The 19026-nt window shown below is 26.7% G+C and overlaps 1 protein-coding gene across 17 annotated transcripts in view; it reads left to right on the forward strand.

Annotated features, from left to right (window-relative positions):
• LOC105247967 (glutamate-gated chloride channel) overlaps positions 1-19026 on the forward strand; it is an 82235-nt gene that overhangs the window by 26126 nt on the left and 37083 nt on the right. For 8 of the 17 annotated variants that reach the window (XM_025412889.1, XM_025412896.1, XM_025412899.1 and 5 more), the window contains exons 4-9: positions 1182-1270; positions 3439-3609; positions 14021-14085; positions 16003-16223; positions 18443-18525; positions 18649-18789. In XM_025412889.1, coding sequence (XP_025268674.1) covers positions 1182-1270; positions 3439-3609; positions 14021-14085; positions 16003-16223; positions 18443-18525; positions 18649-18789 — 770 coding nt within the window. Of the gene's footprint in view, positions 1-1181; positions 1423-3438; positions 3610-14020; positions 14086-16002; positions 16224-18442; positions 18526-18648; positions 18790-19026 lie in introns of those variants that run through there. The other 9 variants (XM_025412920.1, XM_025412911.1, XM_025412913.1 and 6 more) reach the window with 4 other exon arrangements.

The raw sequence follows: 19026 nt of genomic DNA on the forward strand, positions 1-19026 counted from the left end.
TAATGATAATTTTAGAAGAGCGGTGAAAATAATGAGAAGCTGAGATTGTATTGTTATAGAATATTCAATTCTTTAAAGAGGAAGGAAGATTGTATTATTGGCAATAAGTGACGTACATTTAAATAAATTTTGTTTTATAAATTTTCTGTTTTGTCAATGATTTAAGTTATTACAGCGATAAACTATGAATAATAAATAAAACTTTACAAAATTAATACAAATAGAATTTCATAAAAATCTTATTTTTACATACATAACAAACTTAAAAAGAGAATAATTGAGTATTATTTACAATTCTTATGTCGACAAAATTGTTTTACTTAATTTACTGTAATATTTACTTATTTTCTTGAATTGTGATTTACAATTATGATATCGCAATCAGTGCGCAATATATACAACTACTGTATTGGCACAATATATGTACAATTGACAAACATACTTCTTTCTTTCTACTTTAAAGCGCTCTTATACATAAATGTCTGTGACTACTTGACAAATTCGTTCTGTTATTCGTCGGAATCTTAATCGAAGAGAGCGAGATGAGAATTACGACGATTTTTCTGCATGTAGAATCTAGGATTTTATGGAAATATAGAATGATCCGTCTTTTATATCATTACGCGATCAATAATTGGTGATGAAAGAAATTGAGTATCAGTATTACGAATGTTTCGATCGTATTATTGCATCGAATGTATTAGCATAGTAGACCAGTGGTGAGTTCACAAGTTTTCTGGTAGTATCTTACAATGTATCACAGTAAAATTAGGTGCAGTTTAGTGCTTTAGACAGCTGCGTCTGTTTCTAGTAAATCGGTAGAGATTTTTATATTATGTACATTATACATATACAACTTAAACGAATGTAATATGTTTTTATTTAAATGATATTTTAATGAATCAACCTCATTTTGAAGATTGAATAAGAAGCTTTTAATTTTATGCCGCTCCTTCTTTATTAAAAAATTCGAAGAATTTTTATTAGAAAATTCGAACTTTATTATTTTTATGAAATTATTATATACTGCAATATTTTTTGTTACTCATCATGATTAAACAAAACAATCTTCGAGATATTGAGATAGGGAAGGCTACCTTCGATGGAAGTTCGCGGGAAAATTACGCACCATGAGATCGCCATGTTTCTTTTGGATGCATCTATAGTGCGTTGTGTTACAGTTTCGAAGAGGGCAAATCGGACAAGGAAATTCTGGACAACTTGTTGCTGTCGACGCGTTATGACAAGCGGCTTCTGCCTCCGGTCCAAGGTACACTGAGGCCCTCATCCCACTGCCCATCAAGGCGACTACAACCTATCCCGTATCCAAAGACCCTCGACTATCCAGAGCACCTCAACATCATCGGCACCGCTACCACCACACAGCACCACACAACCACAGCTCACTGCTCACCCTTCATCGTAAGGGTACTCTCTGTAAATCACAATTTGTTCTTGAAAATATAAAAACATAATATAACACAAAAATATATACAAATATATAGAACAGAGAAAATAAGACATATGTGATCGAGAAAGCAAGACGCGATTTAAACGAGAAATGTATTCAAGCGGGCAAATCAATGGCTTTTTTCTCATTTTCTCATTTTATATTCAGAAAAAGTGTATTTTAAAACATAAGAAAAAGAGAATCAATTCAATTACATTAGAACCTGGATGCAATAAAAGTGTATTTATATATGTAATTTTCAGATATCGAATGCTTTTTTCGTCATTTTTAAAAATTTTATTCACTTTTACAGAAAATTTAATTCAATGCCAGTTTTGTTTATTGATTTTTTTAAAAGATAAAAGTATTAATTGTTTATAATATATTTTATTCGATATTTTTTATTTTGTAGTTTTTTTTATAGACTCTAAAAAAGTAAAAAAAAAGTATGAGATTAGAATTTTTTAATTTCCGATATATTATAGGAATTATATCAAACAAATTTTTTTTTTAGACTTTTCCGCTTTTCATCTGTCACCTAATATAAATTTGATTGTTGCACAGTGTATCAATTTGACTAATCCAGAAAAATAATGACATCCTTTGATATGTGTGGCCTATATAAGTGGCTTATATAAGTGAATAGCTTCACGGTTTGATTCAGAAGTGCCATAAACGAGAATATAGCTCCATAGAATTAGAAAATCCAAATTATTAATGGTTTTATGACTTATTTATCGTAGATATGACTAACAATAATAATTATGCGGTAACAATTACCAGCAACTAATTATTAACATCTGTTAAAGAACATCTGTTAAAGCACGTATATCCAGTGCTATTATACGTTGCAATACATGAAGAAAGATTTCAGTAATATATCTATTATTAAACTTGTAATTTCGACACTTAAACAAGTTAACGGAAAAGTAATTTTAAATACTCACATACAGAACAACATACATATAATTTTTTTTGTTCAAATGCATTGATGTATATAAAAAATTGTTTCAATAATTTTGCTTAAGTTATCTTGCTCTACTTTTATTCTTGTGAAAAATAAACTATAATTTTACAAACATTACACATATACAGTAAACTAAAATTATAAAAACATTACGGATTTACAATTACTGCAACAATATGAAGAACTCTCTAGTTTTTATTAGCTGTGCATCATATAAATAGATTAAATATTAATTTACGATGAAAGAGACAAATCAAATGAATATATTAAATCAAGATTTAATGTGTGCGATGAAAGAAACGTCGAGTTACAAATGAACCGAATAGTCGCTTGAGGATATATCCAAGAAAGGAAATGCACTTCAACTACGAAGATTATATTATTTAGATTTCATCAGTGGAACGACATACATATACATCGCATGATGACACAGATTATTGATTCTTGTGTGGAACGTCCTCGATTTGCAAAGTTCTATTGACACGTATCTGTATATAATTTATAAATATTAAAAATTTCATATAATGAATACATGGATAATGATTTAAGAAGAATAATAAAACACCAATAATTTTCTAAAAAATTCATAAAAAGTTAGACTTGGAAAAAGGATGGGACGTGGGCAAGGGTTGTTTGGTGTCATAGAAACATACACTTAAAAACTTACACAATTCTCATTACTCTTTTAGGAACACTTCTCCATAAACGGTATCGCATGATCATACCTAGTACCTATCAAACGTATCACAATAACGTATTAATTAAGAGTACATGATGGAAGAAATGGACTAGAACAATATATCTAACTTGAAATAAGCTGTAATTCTCTTCTACACTGAACTCTACTTATCAAAAATATAAGCTGTATAGATCAATATTCAGCCGTAAGTGAAAATAGAGAAGACAAATCTTGATTATCCTAAGGAACTTTCTTGAAACCAATTTAAATGGAATAGCTGAAGAATCTAATTTTAAATGGAATAGACGAAGAATGCACAAAATGAGAATAAGACGTGCGCAGAGCTATTGGGTGTTACAGATGCTGATTTCTGCTGCGGAATGAGATGGCCTGGTGACACTACCGGCTTGACAAACCAGTCGTCGATCTTCTCTAACAACCTCGAGAACCAGAACAAGAACCAGAACAATAACCACTATTCGTCGCACCAATACCTTCGCACTCACCTTCGCGGTCCGTCCTTTAAATTTTATTTCTTGTTACTACCTAATGTCATTTACATTGAAGATAATTCACCCTTATCATTTGATCTTTCGATCAACTTAAATTAATCTACGCAGCTTATTCAGTACTAACTCAATTCGGCATAATATTATGACATATATTATTAAATCTTTAAATAAAAATTTATATATAGTTAGGTTCGGAGAAAATTCATAAGAAAGAAATCATTTTTTAAGAAAAAAATTTTAATGCATTAATGTATACTTTTCTATCTACGAATATAATAAATAATAATAATTGCTTTATGCATATAACAATATGTAATTATGCATATAATAGTACATAATTAAAGTTTCGTAAAATGTAATATAACGTAATATAACGTAGTTTATGATATCCTGATGAAAAGTATTCATGAGCACGAAGTTCAAAAATAAATAATTTCCGAGTTATCCCACATAGCATGCATATCCAAAAGACATCCAGACAGCATCCCAAAGACATCTTTGAACGATTGGACATCTTCAGGATGTTCTCTGAATGTCTAAATGTCTGAATGTTTTGAATATAGATGCTATGTGGCATAGAGCATCAAACATCGAAAAAATAGCCTCCTTGACTCATAGTAGTTTTAATGTGTATGGTCATGATAGTCGTGGTAGTGTGTCTTTCTGCGTGTGTGTGTGTGTGTGTGTGTGTGTGTGTGTGTGTATGTGTGACTACATCTGAAAATTTTCAAAACTGGACAACTTGCATCAAAATACTATGAATAGACACATTCGTATATGTATATGCAGACACTATAAAAAAAACATAAACATATCAAATATATTCGAAAATGCAAATCAATCGATTCTTTTTAGGACCTAATAATATGTAAAATCAGACTGCGTAACTTTCTTGTAGTATTTATCGAGTAACGCTGATTCCGATGATAATTGCTTGATTAATGTTAATTAATAGCTTACATACGTAAGCTATTTCACGTTTCTAAAGGGTTTAAACATCCTTAGAATTCAATCGAAACGAAATTAAAACGGAACTTTATATATCTCTATACACACACATATACATACACACACACACACACACACACACACACACATACAGGCACACATTATCATAATATTAAGCTATCATGAGTTGATGAGCATTTTTTCGATGTTTGACATTTTATAACTTGAAAACTATCTATTTTTGGATTTTGTACATGCACACGTTTTTCATCAGAATGTCACAAACTACATTATATTATATTTTCAACCGATTCGACAGAGATCCATTTTTCATAAAGTTTGTACAGAGTCTTTTAGAGACTAAACTTTTAAGACCTAAAATTTAAAGGAGAAAACAATTATATTTTATACTTTAGTACAAATTTCTGTATAACTACTATATCTATATGTATATAAATTTAGTATTGAATGAAAACTCTCTATAATACATTTTAATATAATATAATAATTAAATTCTATACGTGAAAGACGTTTATTAACAAGAAATAAAATAATTAGGCAATAATCGCTGTTAATTAAGAAGAGATTATTGTGAAAGAGATGTATAAGTAATTGTAGACTTAATTATTGATAAATAGTTGATATACTACATAATATTATATTATATATATATATATATATATATATATATATATATATAACAGTTGGTCGAGATAACAACCAATATACAATTGGTTGAGTACTGAATGAGCGCATGTGTATCTATATTGATCTTTCGCTCAAGAATTCATAAGTCAGATAATATATATATAAAAAAAACGAAAAAACAAGACTCGAAGAACGCACGGCCACTTTTCATTTCTATGTGATACTATCTCTCACCGCTAACATATCTAGAGCATACATCCTACAATCTAGGTACACAAAATGCGTGTTTATTTGCCAATCCTTTTAATGAATATGTCAATAATTATTGTAAAAATTGCAAAATGATAAAGGCTTTTCTATTTAGTTTACTGTGCTCTATGCCTTTACGATTGTTAGCTCCAATCTTTAACACCATGTATAACATCAAAATTTATTTAATTGTCTTAATAAATTATACATTGTGATTTATTTTTTTAGAGATTGGGAGATGTTATATAAATATATTCTTACAGTTTTTTTGCTAAATTTTGATGTTAAGTTTAATTCAATTATAGGTCTTTCATAAATTTTTATACATTTGTCTAATATATTACGTTCAAAATTTATTAATTTTTTTAAAATTGGAAAGCTAATTTTTTGCGATTTATCTTACTATTTTTTCTAGAATATTATTTTGACATATGAAGCATCCTTACCAACGCTCAAGAAATAGAGCGCAATAAACTAAATAGAAAAATCTTTCACCATTTTCTAATTTTCACAATAATTATCGAAATATTAATTAAAAAGGATTGGCGAAGAGAGCATAGTTTCGTGCGGGTAAACCGGTGTACACTGTAGACATGCCAGTGGCAAGTGCAGCATCGAAAAGATAAGAATTGGAATATGCACAGCCAAACTATTCAAATATTTCAATTCAATAAATATTTCAATTTCAATAATTGCGAAAATTGCAAAGTGATACAGGACTTTTCTCTTCAGTTTACTACTATCTTCTCACGAGCGTTATCAAGGATGCTCTTGGATATACTGTATATTTAAAAATTCTAAATAAATAATTTAAAAAGTTATTAATAAAAAAAAACTTACTCAATTTAAAGATGTCATCAAATTTTTGTAGTAATAGTCGTTATTAAGTCAAATAGAGAAAAATCACATAAAAATGTCATCCACATATCAATGTTTAACTATGTTTTAATGCATCAATCATACTAATAAATATATTATTGGTTTAAATTTTAACCACATACTTTTAGTACATTAGCAATTTTGTATTTGTACACTCATATACATGCACACAAAGAGATAAATATATAAAACATTAACAGTAATACAATCATTAAACGATCAAAGAATAATAGTGTAATTCGATGTTTAATTATAAAATATTTGGTTTTTAAAAGAAGAGATATATGTACATGATACTATGAGCTCGTGTCTGTGGGACTGTGACTTGTGATGTGTATGTTTAGTTGTGGCAGCGGACCTTCTCCTTCACCTATAAATATCATAAATCGTTCTTCATTCATTATATGCCTCCTGATTTCATGCTTCAATATTGTTGACACACTTTACTCGCATAACTTTTCTTACATGAAAAATATATTCGAATGAAATATTTTCTTTGTTCCTATATAAAAAAATACAAAAGAGAATGGATCTCGTGTAAAAAATTAGAAATATGTTGAATTATATGTATAATTACAGATCTCGTTTTGCATTGAAAACGTGATGTAAGATGTTTTGCAAATCTATTTATGGAACACATTGTAATAGATTTTTTGGATTTGTTAATATTTTTAATTTATCTCCTTAAAATAACTTTGTACATATATTTAGTCAAAAAATGACGAGCAAATGATGATGTAATTATGAATGTATTTATTATTTAATGTCGTGGACATTTAATATTTTCCTAGACTTTTCGATTAATGAGAAAGTCCATTAGTTTATTCTTATCCTTAATAAAACATAGAAATTTATGTAACTACATGTATATTATAATTAAGATTGAGAAAAATACTTCATAAAAGCAATTTGTTATCATTGCTCAAAAAGTAACAAACGTAATTTCTATTATTTATAATGTTATGCAAAAAGACAAGTTAAAATACATACATATGAAACTATTTCGTTAAATATTTTCTTTACATTAACATACAACAATAAACTAATTATTTTGATATAGATATTGCTATGAAATATTGATTATGCTCAGAGATATGAAATGTATAATAATTTTAATAATAAATTTCAATATTAATATTTTATCAGAAAAAATTTATCTTAATGGCATTATAAAACCTTTTTTGTTTAAGTTTTTTCTGTAAATATAAATAAAAAAAAGAATATTTTCTAAATTTCATCGTTTAAATTTTTCAATATAATCAATCTGCATCTTGCATTTTTAACTTCATACAATTTATTCTTCATACATTCTGGTGATACAATAATTTACGTTTAAATTTACTTTTAATATATAAAAATTTATATAAATTATATCTGATTTAAAATAAAAGTCATTAAATTTTATAATTGTCAATGTAAATTATTGAAAGAATTTAATTGTATCTGTTTGCGTGGAAATCATACTATTTAGATTCGAAAAAGTAATGATAACTCTCTGTTTTATTTGCAAACTAACTATTAAAGTATATAATAATTATTAAAATTTAATACATAAAATATTTAATATTGTGATTATATACATATACAGAAGTTCTAGAATTATTTCACTTACAATATAAATTAAATAATTTGAATAATTATCTCTAATGTATAAAACGATAGTAAGTTATTCCAATAATATCCGATTGACAAGTTTCTCAAATATTTAGTCATTGCATTTCAAATGACTTTAATTCTTCATGAAAATTAATATTTTTGTAAAAAGACTTGATATCAAAAAACGGGATTCGTTGTATCCAAAGTAATATCTCTTGTGACACAATTGTGATACCATTTCCATCAATCATAAACGTAATGAATTAGAATCGATCGTATTACGGTACGGCTTGAGAGTCGCTCACCAATTGTAGAATTTACATTTTAATCAAGCCAGCTTGACTTTCTTGCTCAACACATCGACTTATTAATGCTCGTTTCATTTTTTGTACAATATGTTTTTATAAAGAATGTATTTTTTCAGATATTAGCAACATACATCGGTTTTTCTTTAAATTATATATATATATATATATATATATATATATATGTATGTATATTATATGATTAATGACTAACATGTTGCCGCCCCATGTCTAATATAAATATCAGAATTGAAATTATAATATGATAAAAAATTATGTACACAGTCTTTCAAAAAAATATTTCTGTGGTATAGTAATTTTATATTAATAAAATTATATAGATTAATGAAAACATTATGATTGCTTTACTTTTTTTTTTACAAAAATTAGTACTTGAATGTTAAAATATCTCTATATCCATACAAATTTTAGCAAGTTTATATATTTCATATCTTTCTAATTCAATTCCATTGTTTTTTTTCTCACAGTAAACAAAGAGGAAAGTCACTTAATATATTTTTTGGTCCCCTCAAGATTTTAAAAAAACAAATTTCTTAATGATCATACAATACAAAAAAAGTTTTTTTTGTATTGTATGATCATTAAGAATGTTAAAAATAATCATGAGAAAAAAAGATGATAAGAAAAAGATTCGTCTATAAGGCCAAAATTAATGATTAATCTAGGTATACTATAATACCTGAGCTTTTTTCATGATTAATAAAATATTTTCATTCATTATACTGCTCTGGCATGATATTAACATCATTTCAAATTATAGCATGTATCATCTTCAAAGTAAAGATAAATACAATTTATAATGAAAAAATTAATTTTTTATTATTTTTGACATACGAGTATGTATATACATATATATATATATATATATATATATATATATATATTAATTGTACCTACAGACTTAAGCTTTTACACCGTATCAAAGTTGTGATCAAAATTGTAGAAAATTGTAGAAGTTTTATTTTTTTTATTTTTTTCAGATTTTTTATTTTTAAATGCATATACTAAGTGTTATCTCTGTGGTATCTGGACTTTATTCCAAATACAATTATAATATTCACATCAAACTTACGAGATTTTAGAAATAGTAGACAATGTTACTCATGATTTGTCCTATTAGACAGATGACGATGAGGAAGAAGAACTGTCGAATTCTAAGCAATTATTATTAGAATGCTTATAAGTTTATTATACTTAAAAGTTTATTATATTTAAAAGTTACGATACAATAGTGTTTAATATATATATATGAAAAACTTAAAAATAAAAAATCTAATAAAAAACAAAATTTTAAAAAATAATGAAACTTCTACAATCTTGATGCGACGTAGAGACCTAAATCTGTAAAACAATTAATAATATCCTTTATATATATATATATATATATATATATATATATATATACAGGGTGTTCTAAAAAGGTATATCAAATTATAATATTTAAAGAGATATTCCTCACACCTGAAGGATGAAAAAATGTTACATGGACATAAGTGCGGAAATGTTTATTTCAGGAGTTATGTTGAAAATACTGTTAGCTGTATTACTTACACAAGGAAAAGTTTAAGATTAATTATTGTAGACGACAATCGTTTAATTAAGCTTATTTACATTTGGTTTTAATATGACGTAAGTATTCTATAGATGATAGCACAATAATTAATCATCAGGTATTGTTGAACATTTCTTTGCAATACGTCCCAGATAGCCAATTATTTGTGAAATCGCTGTTATATTGCCAACAATTATTACAGCAGCTAATATTGAAAAACTTGGCACAAAGTGAGACAGCATTGTATTTGTTGAATTGAACTCACATGAACTTTAATTTTAAGAACAGCAAAATTGATGACAACATATTAAAAACTTTGTTACCCGCATGTAGATATTTACAACAGTAATTCAGCAACAACTTGTGGCGACGTTGTCATTCATTGATTTATCATTCATTGATTAACAGCACATTAATAATTTTTATATATTACGAAAAATACTAATATATTTTAATGTTATTCCATGATATTTTTTGATAAATTTATTTTTAGTTGGATTATTAAACAAATAATAACTGATTAATGAAATTAAAACAACTCAATTTATAAAATTCATGATTTTATTTATAAATTTTATTTCTGTTCATTTGCGAACAATTAGTTCAAGATCTAGAATTCCTTGTGTTGAAATTGTACCAAAAATTGAAATGATAAAAAAATATATTACATTCTTAATGTTACTAAATGTGTTTTACAGGCTTTCTATATTTTCATTTTAAAAAAACTTAAATACGGAATAGCGCATAATGCGTCGCATAACGGTAAGCGAATGAACATATAAATTAAATCTGAAGAATTATATGTGCTGTCTCCTTATCGTAAACATAAGAATTTCATATTTTTTATAATTTGTTGACAATAAACTATGATAATAAAAACTTGTTTGAGGAAATATACGCAATAACGAATGAGAACCATTATATTTATGTTATTGCCGCCACGTTATTTTCATGTTACTCTAGACAAAACAACAAACTATCAATTATCATGTTGCTGACATAACATGCCGTATCGCTGATCGTTTGCTCTTGAAATATCGTTAATCGATTGCTTGTATAAGCATTCATGTTCTTGTAGCATTATCTTTTGATGTTAGCAAATATATAAAAAACATAACAACACATGCAGTGCATCAGTTTGCTCAATATGATTAATCACGTTTGGTTATCTGGAATACTGTGCAAACTGAAGTACTCGTTGCAATATCTTCTTAATCAAATGCGCTTTAAATAAAAAAAATCTTCATATATCCTAATGGAATAGATATGTAATTAATAATAATCATTTTGGAATAAAACCAATCCGAGTCCTAACCACTTTTCAATTTCAAGCTTTTTCCCCAGTAAATAGCAGCATGTGCACAGCATGGCTCGAAAAAAGCTTTCAGCATATTCCTAAATAGCATCAGTTTATATCGATATATATATATATATATATATATATATATATATATATTAAAAGGAGAAAAAGATGGGAATATATTAGTTGGACCTTAGTCAAAAGATATGAATTTAAAAATGAGCAGCTACATCTTTTTTCTACACATATTTTAAGCTACATATTTTTAAAAACAATTACGTGTATTTTTTACATGAATTGATTCTTCTCATTATTCTGTGCATAAAAGTATTGCAATAAATAAAGTAAATAAATAAATAAAGTAATCGAAAAATAAATATTTTGACATATTTTACGACATCTTTTATGGTTAATTATGTTAAATTTTGTTAACTTATGCCCGATTTCAACAACCGCGTTGAAATCGGGTATTAAAGTATAAAATATCTCGTAAACTATTCAGTTTTTGACCATCTTATCTTTATAATTTTTTACGTGAAATATTGTGAGAAATCGATTCATATAGACAAATTAAGATGGTACCGCTTAAAAAAAACTAGGTTGACCTTCATATGATCTTGATAACTACCAACTCAAGGTCTAATTAATATTTTCCCCTACTCAGAACCAAACGTTTTTATTTAAAACATTTTTTTACTAATGCATACTTTTAGAGATAACAGCTTGTAACGTTTTATTTTATCCACTCTGTATATGTATGTATATGGAAGGTGTTTCGAAATTGATGGTATAAGCGAGAAAAGGAAGTGATTTTATATAAAAAAAAACAAGTCCAAAATGTAAATAAAGTCATATACGGTTTTGTTTAAAAAAAAAACGACTTTAAATATTTATCAGATATACATGCTATGTCTAGTCTCAAGCTTACTATACTCGTATGTCTTTGCTCTCACACCTTTGTCTTCACAAACATTGTCGACAGCAAAATTTTTTGTATCGGCTTAATATAGTTTATCTATGCTAATAATAACTCCATGATAAGTCTCAGTTTTTGTCATTTTTTTTATATGGATATATATCACAATACGGATATGGATTCTTGCACTTAGTACTTGTAATAATAATGCTTTTGACCGCAGCTAATTACTATTGAATCTAATATTCTAATCGACGACAACCTGAATAGGTAGAATATTGTATATACGGTCTGGCTATAAAGTTTTAGAATTATCTCTACAAAAAAATGTAGTCATTATATCTTAAATATTATCATTTTTATTTTTCAATATATATTTCTTCTAATTCCACACAGAGCTTGATGCGCTTCTTCAACTTGTATAAAGTGTTCTGAAAATCCGAAATGGAACACTGTTTAATTGTCTTGTAACGTTGTTTTGAGTCTGCTTCAAATCGGCTTCTTTTTTTACTTTAATTTAAGTTTGAGAGAAAGAAAATAGTCAAATTGGGAGAATAGGGGGGAGATGATAAAATACAGTCACGTTTTTAAATGCTAAAAAGTGATTGTAGCGTTATATACTGGAGCGCTGTAATGGAGCAGAAACCAATCATCATTTCTTTTCATTTCAAGTCATACGCGGCTGATTCTTGCAGCAACTTTTCAATGACGTTTTGTAAAATTCAATTAATTGTTGTCCCTCGTAGGACAAATTCTTTGCTAATCATGCCTTCCACATCAAAGAAAATAATGAATATTGTTTCCATTCTTGACTTTCAGAATCAGAATATCTCCGCTCTTAGCGATTTTTTTTCAATCCATTTTACATTTTTTTATCATTTCATTTGTTTTTATTGTATTTTAATCAATATTTTGCATAATTTTATCCAATTTTACACAAAATTTGGTTGCATACGTTGCTCGATAAACACTTTCATAACAAGATAAAATAAACATGTCACACAAAACAGGAATATAAACTGCACTGAACCAATATGAATAAAACTTAATGGAGGTGTAATTAAAGATTAATGCAAGAGATTTCAGGTGGTGAAAGATAACGCTGTTTAGGCACGTTTTATAATTATAAAATAAATTAATCCTAAAACTTTATAGCCAGACTGTGTGTGTGTGTGTGTGTGTGTGTGTGTGTGTGTGTGTGTGTGTGTGTGTGTGTGTGTGTGTGTGTGCGTGCGTGCGTGCGTGCGTGCGTGCGTGCGTGCGTGTGTGTGTGTGTGTGTGTGTGTGTGTGTGTGTGTGTGTGTGTGTGTGTGTGTGTGTGTGTGTGTGTGTGTGTGTGTGTGTGTGTGTGTGTATTTCATCCATATATCTGACAAATATTTAAAGTCGATTTTCTCAAAAAACGAATATGAAAAAATGCTATTCTACATTTATACTTATTTTTTCATATAAAATCATCTCCTACTCGCTTCTACTCCCAATACACCCTGTATATATGTATATAATAACAAATTTAAAATCTAATGTAACTTAAAAACTAATATAATATTTTCGTTATATTTCACATATTCAGAATTGTATAAAAATTTCTTCGAGCAATTTCCATGCAATGAAAAAATTGTACGCCAATCGATCTATATATATATATAATATTAATTGTTTGATACAAATTATGAAATATGAATTATTTTACATTATTTTTTTTCTGTAAGATAAAGAAAAGAGAATTTTTCTAAATATATATAACAGTATTTATATCTGATAGAGCAATTTGTTAAAAAGTATTTTTGCTATCCTAATATATCTTTTCCTTTTACTATTATATCTTTTATATTGAAGATCTTCATATTTTATGTATATATTTTCATTATATATAAAATATAACGTTCAAATATAAAAAATACATATTATTTTAAAGAAATATATATTAATAATTTACATTATTGATTGGATGATATGAAATGTGACAATTAAAATCGTATTTGTTTACTGTTTCAGGAACATTGACTGTGAACGTGAGCGTATTGTTGTTAAGCTTAGCTTCTCCAGACGAATCCAGTCTGGTAATATAATTACGTTTTACTGTGTTCTAGTTTAATAAAAAAAATAATAAATGTGACATATTCTAAGTATTAAGAATAGCTACAAATGATAATACTTCAAAATTTTTTGTATAAAAAAAGTGATTCATTTATTAAATATAATATATATACATGGTGGGACACTTAAAATAGATCATGTGAATAACTTTTCTATTCTTAATAATAATAAAAAAGTTTTAAACGAAACTTGTTTGTCTTTAAAAGATACATTTGAAAATAAGATGATTTTGATTGAAGATTAGGAAAACATTTTAAGATCATCAATATTGTTTTCAAATGGAATGATATATTTTTTCATTTACTTCTTAATAGAATATTTTAAGACATGTGTATGATGTAATGATACAAATTCAATTAAAGTTAGTTACGAAGAAAAATAATTTATGTTAACAAAGAGATCAAACACTTCCTTAACTTATTGCTTTAGATGAAATGATTTCAAGCTTTATAACTCAAAAAGTACTTGAGGGAAAAATATTTTGTTATAGTGTTTTGGAAAGCCCTCGAGATAAGCTACAAAAATATGTAATAAAAAGTAGGAAGTTCCATTTAAAAAATCCAAAGTGACCTTTCCCTGATCTTGACAACGCCACTCAAGGTCAAACCAATGGTACCATCTTATGTCCCCCTTCAAGCCAACTTATATCTGAAATATTTTTCAATTTAATGTAGTGTTTCTGAGATATTCGCGTTTATTGATTAAAATGGTCTACTCTGTATATATTATATACATAAATGGCGACCATCGGACTTAATATCCTTGGACTTTTATTTGTAAGTCAAATTAAAGCAAATATACAGCAAAATACTAACATCTAAGGAAAAAAACCAAAAAAAATACAAAAGAGTGTATAAGAAGAGCATATTCTATAATAAATACAAAATACAAATGAAATATTCGAAACGGAATATTTTTCGTAACTAATCACTTTAGAGCATATATCAATTCTTAAAATCATTAATTTAAAATTTACAAAAGCGCTATGTGTCTTAAACAATAAATTCAGGAAGTGTTTGATATCCTTCTTAAAATAAATTATTTTTTTTCGTAACTGAATTTAATTGACTTTATATCACATACACGTTTTAAAATGTTCTATTAAAAAATAAAATGAAAGTAAATAAAAAAATATATCATTCCATTTGACAAAAATGTTGATGACTTTAAAATGCCCTATCTCTCCAACTTTCAATAGAAATTGTCTCATCTTTGAATGTATCTCTTAAAGCCAAAGTTTCGTTTAAATATTTTTTTTATCATTAAGAATAAAAGAATTATTCAGCGTATTTTAAGTGCTGAGTTTGTATGTATGTGCACACACACACACACACACAGAGAGAGAGAGATAGGTTGTCTTATAAAGATTCTGTCAACGTTGATGAGCGTATAAAGCGCAGTAAACTGAGCAGAAAAATTCTTTACCATTTTGCAATTTCTGCAATAATGATTGAAATATTAATTATAAAGGATTGTGAATAAACGCGTGTTTCACACAGCTAGACTATGAGATGTACGCTCTAGATCAGCGTACATCTGCATGCCAGCGTCGAGTGTTATATAATAATGAAAAGTTCGGTCGTGCATTTCCTGACCGTTTTTCGTTGTTGTATAATATTCGTCGTTGGCACACCTAATGGATTTTTCTGTTCAGTTTACTGCATTCTACCTACTGACAAATGTGGGTACAATCTTCATGAGACACTCACACTATATATATATATATATATATGCGTGCGTATGTGTGTGTGTGTGTGTGTGTGTGTGTGTGTGTGTAAAAAATTAGAAAACGACTAATATGAGATAATTCATTTATAGTCCTCATGTATAATCATAAATTAATTCGAATTATTTATGATATTGCCAATCTGTTTTTACAGAAATATGAAGTGGAATTTTTACTGCAGCAACAATGGTACGATCCACGATTACGTTATAGCAACAGATCCAAATACGAATTTTTGAATGCGATTCATCATTACGAAGATATTTGGTTACCGGATACATATTTCATAATGCATGGAGATTTCAAGGATCCCATTATTCCCGTTCACTTTGCCCTGCGGATATATCGCAATGGCACTGTCAACTACCTTATGCGGTATTTATATATAATATAACTCCATATATTTTATATAAAAATTAAATTTTCTAAAAGTATAAATTTTATTCCAGATATACATATACTAATAATATATTTCTACAAAATAATAAACAAATATTAGTGATTCAATATTAATTATTAAATTTTATTGAAATTAAAATTTAATGTACATGTGATTTATTTTCTTTTGAACAAAAAGGATTTTTAATAATATTTTTTAGAAAATAGTTTTTATATTTCCGGCGGCAATTTTTTTTTTGCTATATTTCTGTCAAATGCTAAGCAGCATTTTTTTCATATTATAGCAAAACATTATCTGCCTTCACTTTAATAAAAAAATAAAATGTACGATTTTATTATTGTTTTTTTTAAATATTTTTAAGTATAAAAAATAGAAAAGTGATAAAAATTGAGAAATGATTAATAACCACTATATTAGACGGAACTTCTTCCTTGCTTACGCATTTACTTCTTATTCTTAATAAGTATGATTTTTTAATGACTTTTTAATAAATAATTAATTGTTAAAGTTTCCATTTTATACAGAAAATATATTGTTTATTTATTCCCGAGAAAAGAATCTATATATAATTACACACACACACGCACGCACGCATGCACAAACACACGCGCGCTTGAAATTGAGAAAAAAATTCATATATAATCATATAAAGAATGATGGATGAAATAACCTGATTTTAACCGTGACAATGGAACTTTTTTTTGTATGTTTTCTTATATTTTTTGCTGAATCATTATCAAACGTTAATTTCAAGCTGATCTGATGGAAAAATAGCGAAAATCGCATTCAAATTAACAGATTTATAGAAATTTTAACAAAAACTTAAAAATATACAATATTTTTTTTCTCTTTTTACTATTTCCATTTCCTCTACTTTAAGATATCTATCTTCTTCTTTAAGATATCTATCATCTATTTTAATATCTCTATTTTAATATCTTGATGGAGTCATGCTATGGCTCGAAGACCAGAACGCTCCTCTCAGTCTTTTGGCGCGCTCTTATTTGTAAGCCTGATTTTAATATTAAATATCTCGATTATTGTTACAAATTTTGCAAGCAGTTAAAGACTTTTTTGTTTCTCTGAAATTCGTTTTATCACTTCACGAGCGTTGCCAAGAGCATTGTTCTGATAAAAATTGGATTAAGCTAGGATGATTTTTTGTTAGAATGAGTGATATTAAATTAAGTAAAAGTAGAAGGAATGAGATGGAAAGTAGTAAGAAAAGAAGGAAAGAATAAGAATATGTTATATATTCTTGAGTTTTTGTTCAAATTTCCACAAATATGTGCTACTTTAAATGCTATTTTCCTATCAGATCAATTTGAAATTAATATTTGATAATGATGCAGTACATCAAAAAATATAAGAAAACATACATAAAAAAAGTTCCATTATTATGGCCAAAATTAGGTTATTTTATTCTCGTCCTTAATATCTAATTAAGGATTTTACTCTCTTCTTAGTATCTAATTATATATTAGCAATTTTTTTATCATTTCTTTAAATTTTATTCTTTTCTTGAAATATAACGCAAAAATTATTTTATATTTTAATTTTTTAATTGTTCTTTTTATTTTTTTACGCACATTCCTATACATAGGAGCAGAGATTATATAAGAAAGAGAAAATATATATGTATAGACGTATTTTATATTTAATGATATATTAATATTTTCGATATTATATATATGTATATATCTGAAAAAAAAGTATATATATATATATATATATATATATATATATACTTTTTTCAGATTTTACTTAACTTTGGAATAAAAAGTCAATGATAATTAAAAATTCTATAAAAAATTAAAAGTTATGCATTGACAATAAATATAAATATCATAAAAATCATTGGTGTTGAGTTTATTAAAAAATATATCAACAAGAAAAAACTAAAAACATCTTACAATAATTAAAAACTTGAATCCATTCAATTTAAAGTATAAATTCAAATTTAAAAGTAAATCATTCAAAACGTTGATTTACAAAAAATATATCTCAAAATGAAAATGCTCTAATGTATTATCTTTTTTATAGATATTTAGCATTATTGCAAATATTTAAAAAAATCTTTTACAGAATTTTATGAATAACTTGGAATCAATATAGCACATTCGACATTTTTTACTTCTTTTGTACTCATGTATATAGGTTATTATCGTAAATAAATTATTATATCGTTTCACAGGCGTCATCTTATTATATCCTGCCAAGGTAGCCTTAATATCTTCCCCTTTGATGACCCATTGTGTTCATTCGCGATTGAGAGCAGTAAGTATCACATTTAGAATAGAACTTTTGGATACTAGTAGTACCAAGAAAGACAAAGAAAACAATTAAAATATCTTTGAAGTGTGAGAAAATTAATAAAATTTTTATTTTCATTTTCTCTAGTATCTTACGAACAGACAGCGATTACGTACGTATGGAAAAATGACGAGGGTACATTACGAAAAAGTCCAAGTCTAACGTCACTGAACGCATATCTCATTAAGAATCAGACAATCACATGTCCGATCAAAGTGAGCTGGAGAGGTGAGTAAAAAAATCAATTGCTTATTTTAAAAATTCATTTAGAAAAAAAATATAATTTAAAATAATGCGCGTATATTTTTTAAGAATGGTTCTAAAATTTACTTTTCGAAATTAATCTAATGTATTTTTTTTATTTTTATATATTTATTATAGATTATTAAAATTTCATTTCTTTGTATGCTATTCTTTCATCTTCCTATAATGTTAATATAGAAATTCTTATATAAAAATATTATA

This window comes from Camponotus floridanus, unplaced genomic scaffold (genome assembly GCF_003227725.1).
Source record: "Camponotus floridanus strain SB8 unplaced genomic scaffold, Cflo_v7.5 scaffold11, whole genome shotgun sequence".
NCBI classification, from domain to species: Eukaryota; Metazoa; Arthropoda; class Insecta; order Hymenoptera; family Formicidae; genus Camponotus; species Camponotus floridanus.